Below are 6476 nucleotides of genomic sequence, written 5' to 3' on the forward strand. Positions count from 1 at the left end.
TAAAGATGATAAAGTAAAAATGTTAAAGCAAAGAGTAAAATAAAGATGTTTGTGATTTAAAAGAGTATTTCAGATCGTAGAAATTTTTATTTCAAAGTTTTTTTTTTTAAAATTTTAGAAATGAGAAAAGGAAAATTCTAAAATTAAAAGTTAACTAACTAAATGTGGCCTTGGCCCTGCCCATACATGCAGAAGAGCAGCCAAATGTGTTGTTTTGCAAGTTTTTATCTCATGCTCATATATTTCTGGAATTGAAATTCTGAAAAATCTTGTACAAAAAAAAACAAATTTGAAAATATTACATCACATCACACAATATACATGTTCTTGGATAGATTGGATTAATTTAAACTGTTACACTTGGCTTCGCACGTAGCACTTCAACAACAAGTGCTTACCAATATTCTCTTCACTAAAATCTTGATGTTTCTCAATTTCTCCTTTTAACACAACAAATAAAATCGATTGAATCAAAACTTATTAGGATCATGCAATTGTCCACTCATTCCGTAGTTAGCTATTAGTCACACTCCACTTTACTCCTTATTCCTTCCCCTCAACTTATATTCTTCATTCTTTCCCTCCCTACATGTATATTGAGCTTCTATTTCAAATCTTGTTTATGTTTCAAGTTTACTCTTTCCTTCAACCGAATATATTCTTATCTTTCCAATTCAACTGCCACCACCCTTTTCCAATAGCTCTAGAATCAGAATCAAATATGAACCTCAAACGATTGTATATCAAAATCCAAAGCATTGATTCCATTCTATGAGTTGAAGTTATAATAGCCTTTGTTTAAAAGTGATGCCAATTATATAACACACACCAACATCAATCCCATGTTTTTTATTCTACTTACTTGATTATGGAAAGAAGGGTTCTTGATGGTATCATTAATAGGTTGCTTGATGTTAGAGGAAGACCTGGCAAACAGGTTCAGCTTTCAGAGGGAGAAATTAAGCAACTTTGTATGGTTTCTAGAGATATCTTCTTGAAGCAGCCTAATCTGTTGGAACTTGAGGCACCAATTAAGATTTGTGGTAATCCATTTTTCAACCACATGTTCTTTGTTTTCTATAGATACTGCATAATCTTTTTATTTATATTTATATGAAAATACTAGTATTGGTGCCAAAACAAATATTTTGTTTACTAAGACTATATTGGAGGCGTCCGCTACGACGCTTTTATGCGGACGCTAATATAGACTTAGCGTCCGTTTTATGCAACGGACGCCTCTTAGCATATGCATTAAATCCATTGGCTAATATGTTGCTTCATTTCACTAGGAGATATCCATGGTCAATATTCAGATCTATTAAGCCTATTTGAGCATGGTGGATTCCCTCCTCGTTCGAACTACTTGTTCTTAGGCGACTATGTAGACCGCGGAAAACAAAGCTTGGAAACAATATGTCTTCTTCTAGCTTACAAAATCAAATATCCTGAAAACTTCTTCCTTCTGAGAGGAAACCATGAATGCGCTTCGATAAATCGTGTCTATGGATTTTACGACGAATGTAAAAGGAGATTCAATGTAAGAGTATGGAAGATATTTTCAGACTGTTTCAACTGTTTGCCGGTCGCGGCTGTTGTTGACGACAAGATTATATGTATGCATGGTGGACTGTCACCTGAATTGCATAGTTTGAAACAGATAAGTAATTTGCCTAGGCCGAGTGAAGTTCCTGAAAGCGGTCTTTTATGCGATCTTCTGTGGTCTGATCCTAGTAAAGATGTTCAAGGTTGGGGAGTTAACGAACGCGGCGTTTCGTTTACTTTTGGTGCAAGTAAGGTTGCGGAGTTTCTTCGTAGGCATGATCTTGATTTGATTTGCAGAGCTCACCAGGTTTTGCAGACTCGTTTTCGTAATCTCGATTTACGTATCGATTTAGTCTTTATAAAATCGAGAAAAATTAACTTGCTTGTGTATTGTTTTTTTGTATAGGTTGTTGAAGATGGATATGAGTTTTTTGCTAATAGACAACTTGTGACAGTTTTTTCTGCTCCTAATTACTGTGGAGAGTTTGACAATGCTGGAGCAATGATGAGTGTTGATGAAACACTTATGTGTTCTTTTCAGATATTAAAAGCTGTGGATCATAAAATGCCTAAGTTTGGTTTTAGGAGTGCCACTTCATTCAAGGTTAGTCATCCTACAAAAAATCTTGATTTTTCAGTTTAATCCTGAATTGATACATATTTAGTCGAATAACAAAGGTTCTAAAATACGGTCTGTAACCGCTAAAACGGCCACGACAAAATGGTATCAAAATGTGCATATACTGATACTAAAACTATGGTTAATTCACATCGCGACCACTATAGTCAGTATTGCAACATCTATACCAACTGAAACAGCAAAAATCTTTATGCGACCGCTACGTTATTTAAAACCTATAAACTCCAATGCTATCTGAATTTGTCTAAGATGTTTGTCATCTTTCATTTATATGCAGAAGGCATTTCTTGGGGCTAAAGTAAGAGCTGATTGAGGTGCTAACATCACTAAAGTTTGGAACATAGATAAAAATTGACTACGAAAAAGTTATATCTTTGTTCACTAAAATATGAAGGAAGACTATAACTGTCAATTTTGAAGAACACAGGAAAACTATCTATGGTTTAACTTTCAAGTATTGTTGAATGTTTTCGTCCACAATGCTGCTAAGACAAACGGAGGTTTCGCGTTATTTTCTTTAAGTTTTTTGTGTGAGAGAGTTTGTTAATGCTTCTTCAATTCATATCTCTGGTTGTATGACAATGGCAGCATTATAATGGCGTATTTTAACTAGTGTAATTGCATTGTAATATTATCAAATTCATGTAATTTTCTCGTAAATGCATAGTTCAAGTAATGGAACCAAAAAACAGTCAACAAACAGTTAGAATCGCAAAACTAGACAGTGCAGTGCAGAATAACGTGTAAAACAAAACACAAGCAGTAGCATATACCTTGAATATGATTTCTATTCTGATGTTTCCTTTATGATTAAGGAAAACACTCTACAAGTCGTCTTCAAATGGTGGTTTGTGACTTCTTCACTTCAATCACATCTCCGATTTTCCTTCTATACATTCATAACTGATGACCCTTAAAATATATAATCTTAATTACCTTGCACTTATTGTTGTAGTGATATGATGGCTCATTAATTTGAAATTCAACAATTTTTTCATTATTTTATAACTTAAATTTTTTTGTGATTTATCGTGATAAGATAGAGCAGGAATTACGAAATTTTAATTAGTATTTTAAGTTGGGACAAAATTGAAGTAAAGTAAAATTGAGAAAGAAATTGATGAAAAATAATAGAAATGGGTACCACAATTTTTCTATGAATTAGAAAGGATGATAACCCTTCCTGAAGTTCACCACAAAAAAATGGTTTCTTGATATGATCAAAACGTGATTCAATTTAGAACTAAAGGAGTAAAGCATTGAAATCACAACGTCTTTGTTTTTAAAAAAAATTCAACTTATTTTTTTATTCATGATCAACTCCTTTATTGGGAAGGCGATGCCTAAAAATAGAGTATGATCAATTTCTTGATTAACAAGAAAACCCCAAAGTAAAAGAAAAGAGAGAAGAGAAGAGAAAGACAATTCAAAGTGGTATAAAACTGGATTCTTAATTCAATTACACATTAAGGAACAATATTTACAATTGAATCTCAATCACACCACTTTCTCCCTCTGATTAAGATTATAAGGAATTGATGAAGATGTGAGAACTAATATGATATTTATAATACAACTAAACTCTAACTTTCAACTAACATACTAAACAATTGGCCCAACAGACTGGACCAATTCGACATGCTAACTACCTAGCATATTCGACAGCCGAACTAATTTTTCGGCTTCGACAAAGTTTGTTGCAACACTAGCTTATAATCTATAAGCTACAAATCTCCGTTAGGGAAGCATCCATATGTTCAAGTTTTAAGTGCATTTTGTCAGAGAGATAATCGACGTGGAGATTCCAAGCGTTGGGGGTTTCGACTGATGACAATGATGCTAATATGATCACCAAGACATTGTCAAGTTGCAAGTTTTTCCACTGTATGCACTTGATATGACTGCATGATGACAACTAGTTGGTTTCGTGGTTCAGAGTTTGTTCTAAGATGGAGATTTGTAGCTTATAGGTTATAAGATAGTGTTGTAGCAAACTCTGTCTAAGTCAAAGAGTTAATGTAGCTTTCGAAATATGCTAGGTTGTTAGCATGTCGAATTGGGACAGGTTGTTGGGCCAATTGTTTAGTATGTTAGTTGAAAGTTAGGGCTTAGTTTCCTTATAAATAGCATACTAGTTCTCACTTTTCCATCAATCCTCGATAATTAATCAGAGGGAGAAAGTGGTATAGTTGAGATTCAATTGTAAATATTATTCTATAATGTGTAATTTAATCAAGAATTCAGTTTTATACCACTTTGAATTGACTTTCTCTTCTCTTCTCTCTTTTCTTTTACTTTGTAGTTTTCTTGTTAATCAAGAAACGGATTATACTCTATTTTCTGGGCACCGACTTCACAACATCCTTATTTATAAGTATCAGGATAACTTGTCATTTTTACAATAATAACTAATGAAATGCTATAAATTCAGCCCATTATCCTACCATAATTATTCGGGCATAAAAGGTTACACATTAAAAGGTATTGGAGGGAGTGAATATTAATTGTCTTAATGAATAATAACAACTCATGGACACTTTTACCAACACATCTCCATCTTTCTCTTTCTCCATCTTTCTATTTTCTTTTTATTAAGCTTGTTATTTGCATAGAAGGGGAAACTCACAAAAATTTAAAGCTCTAGAAGCTTTATAATGGTTAAAAAAACACACAAAAAGTAAAATCAAGTGTCTTGGGTCAAAATTGGACAAGTTCGGTCTTAACACATTATATTATAACATTATTGCTTAAAATTAAAATGGGGGCAAAAAATACACATGCCATGTCATCTTCATGAGTTTGGATCAAAATAAAAAGTCTTGACCCATTTCCTCTTAATTGATCTCTGACTCCCATTGGTTTGGTCAGGAGTTGTACTATGGCACCATTGACTCTTCTGGCACATGCCTTAGTCATAGGATCTCACTGCCTTTGGATTACTTCATTTAATTCTTGGTGCTCTACGTCCTTCCCACCTCCTCCCTCTTGAATAGAAATCAAACTCGGATTGAGCTCATCATTACATACATCAAAAGAAGATGAATCAGTAACATTGAAAGTGACAGTTACACCATACTCACCTTGAAGTTAAATCTTGTCAGAATTGTAATTTATCTTAGAAAGCACTTGAAATGGACAATTTTACCTCGGTTGTAATTTGGACTTTCTTTGTAAGGGAAACCTTTCCTTCCTCATATGGACCCAAACCCAGTATTCGAATTCAAACACCATTTTCTTCCCGTCCTTATTTACATACGTTGTGTTCTAAGCCGACCAAATGCATAATAAAAGAAACCCCCATATTTGATCTAGGTCATGGACGCCTCAACCAACTTTCATATGTAAATCACCCTATATGAATGAAAATGTATGATTTCAATCCATTCTCACTTTCACTTCACTCCTCATTCTCGCACTAACTTGGTAATTGGAGTTGTAACCTTGTAGGTTACCCCCTCTCCATTATACTGAGAGCTTGCTCCATCGATCCAAGATCATATCTCACCATTTCACTAATCATTTCTGGTTTCTGAAGGGATTAATGATGTAGTCTTTGAGAATTGACTTTCTATTTTCATATTCACACCCAACAATTGGCATAAAGAGCTGGTCTTTTGATTGTGTCTAATCGACATCCAAAATTTTGTGAATATGTCGAAAGATAACGATCCTAATAGAACATATAATAGAGCACCAATTTTCTAAGGAGAAAATTATACATATTGGAAATTGATTGTGTATTTACACTTGCCATCGGTTGATAAAAATCAGTGGTGTGTCATCACCGAGGGACCATATATTCCCGAGGGCGATAATGACGTTGCTAAAAATCCTAAAGTTTGGACTGATGATGAAACCAAAAAGGCTTCATATGATTTTATAGCGAGGAACATAATCATTTCAACACTAAGTGCTAAAGTGTTCTATTCAATTTCACATCATACGAGTGCTAAAGGTATGTGGGATGCTCTCCAAGCTTTCTATGAGGGAACAAATGGCGTCAAGGATTCTAAAATCAATATGTTTATAAAGGAGTTTGAACTATTTCGTATAGAACCCATAAATTTGCGGATTCCATGCAAACTAGATTTCTTTATTTAATAAAAAAAACTGCGAGACTTAGGTAAAACCTTTTCAAACAAAGATTGTACTAACAAAATATTGAGATCCATGTGTAGGGAGTGGCAACCAAATGTAACCGCAATAAAATAAGTAAATGATCTTAGTACTTTGGATATTACAAAACTATTTGGGAAGTTAGCGGAGCATGATAATAAGCTGAAATGACTCG

The 6476-nt window shown here is 33.9% G+C and overlaps 1 protein-coding gene across 1 annotated transcript; it reads left to right on the forward strand.

The window, feature by feature from the left end:
- The first annotated feature begins 596 nt into the window (after positions 1–596).
- On the forward strand, positions 597–2845 carry LOC127094506 (serine/threonine-protein phosphatase PP1). The gene is made up of 4 exons (XM_051033331.1): positions 597–1043; positions 1293–1852; positions 1952–2149; positions 2463–2845. Exons 1-4 carry the CDS (start codon positions 869–871, stop codon positions 2496–2498), a joined length of 969 nt encoding a protein of 322 aa, XP_050889288.1. The 5' UTR covers positions 597–868; the 3' UTR covers positions 2499–2845.
- Positions 2846–6476: the final 3631 nt, after the last annotated feature.

The sequence above is a fragment of the Lathyrus oleraceus genome, chromosome 6 (assembly GCF_024323335.1).
Source record: "Lathyrus oleraceus cultivar Zhongwan6 chromosome 6, CAAS_Psat_ZW6_1.0, whole genome shotgun sequence".
NCBI classification, from domain to species: domain Eukaryota; kingdom Viridiplantae; phylum Streptophyta; class Magnoliopsida; order Fabales; family Fabaceae; genus Lathyrus; species Lathyrus oleraceus.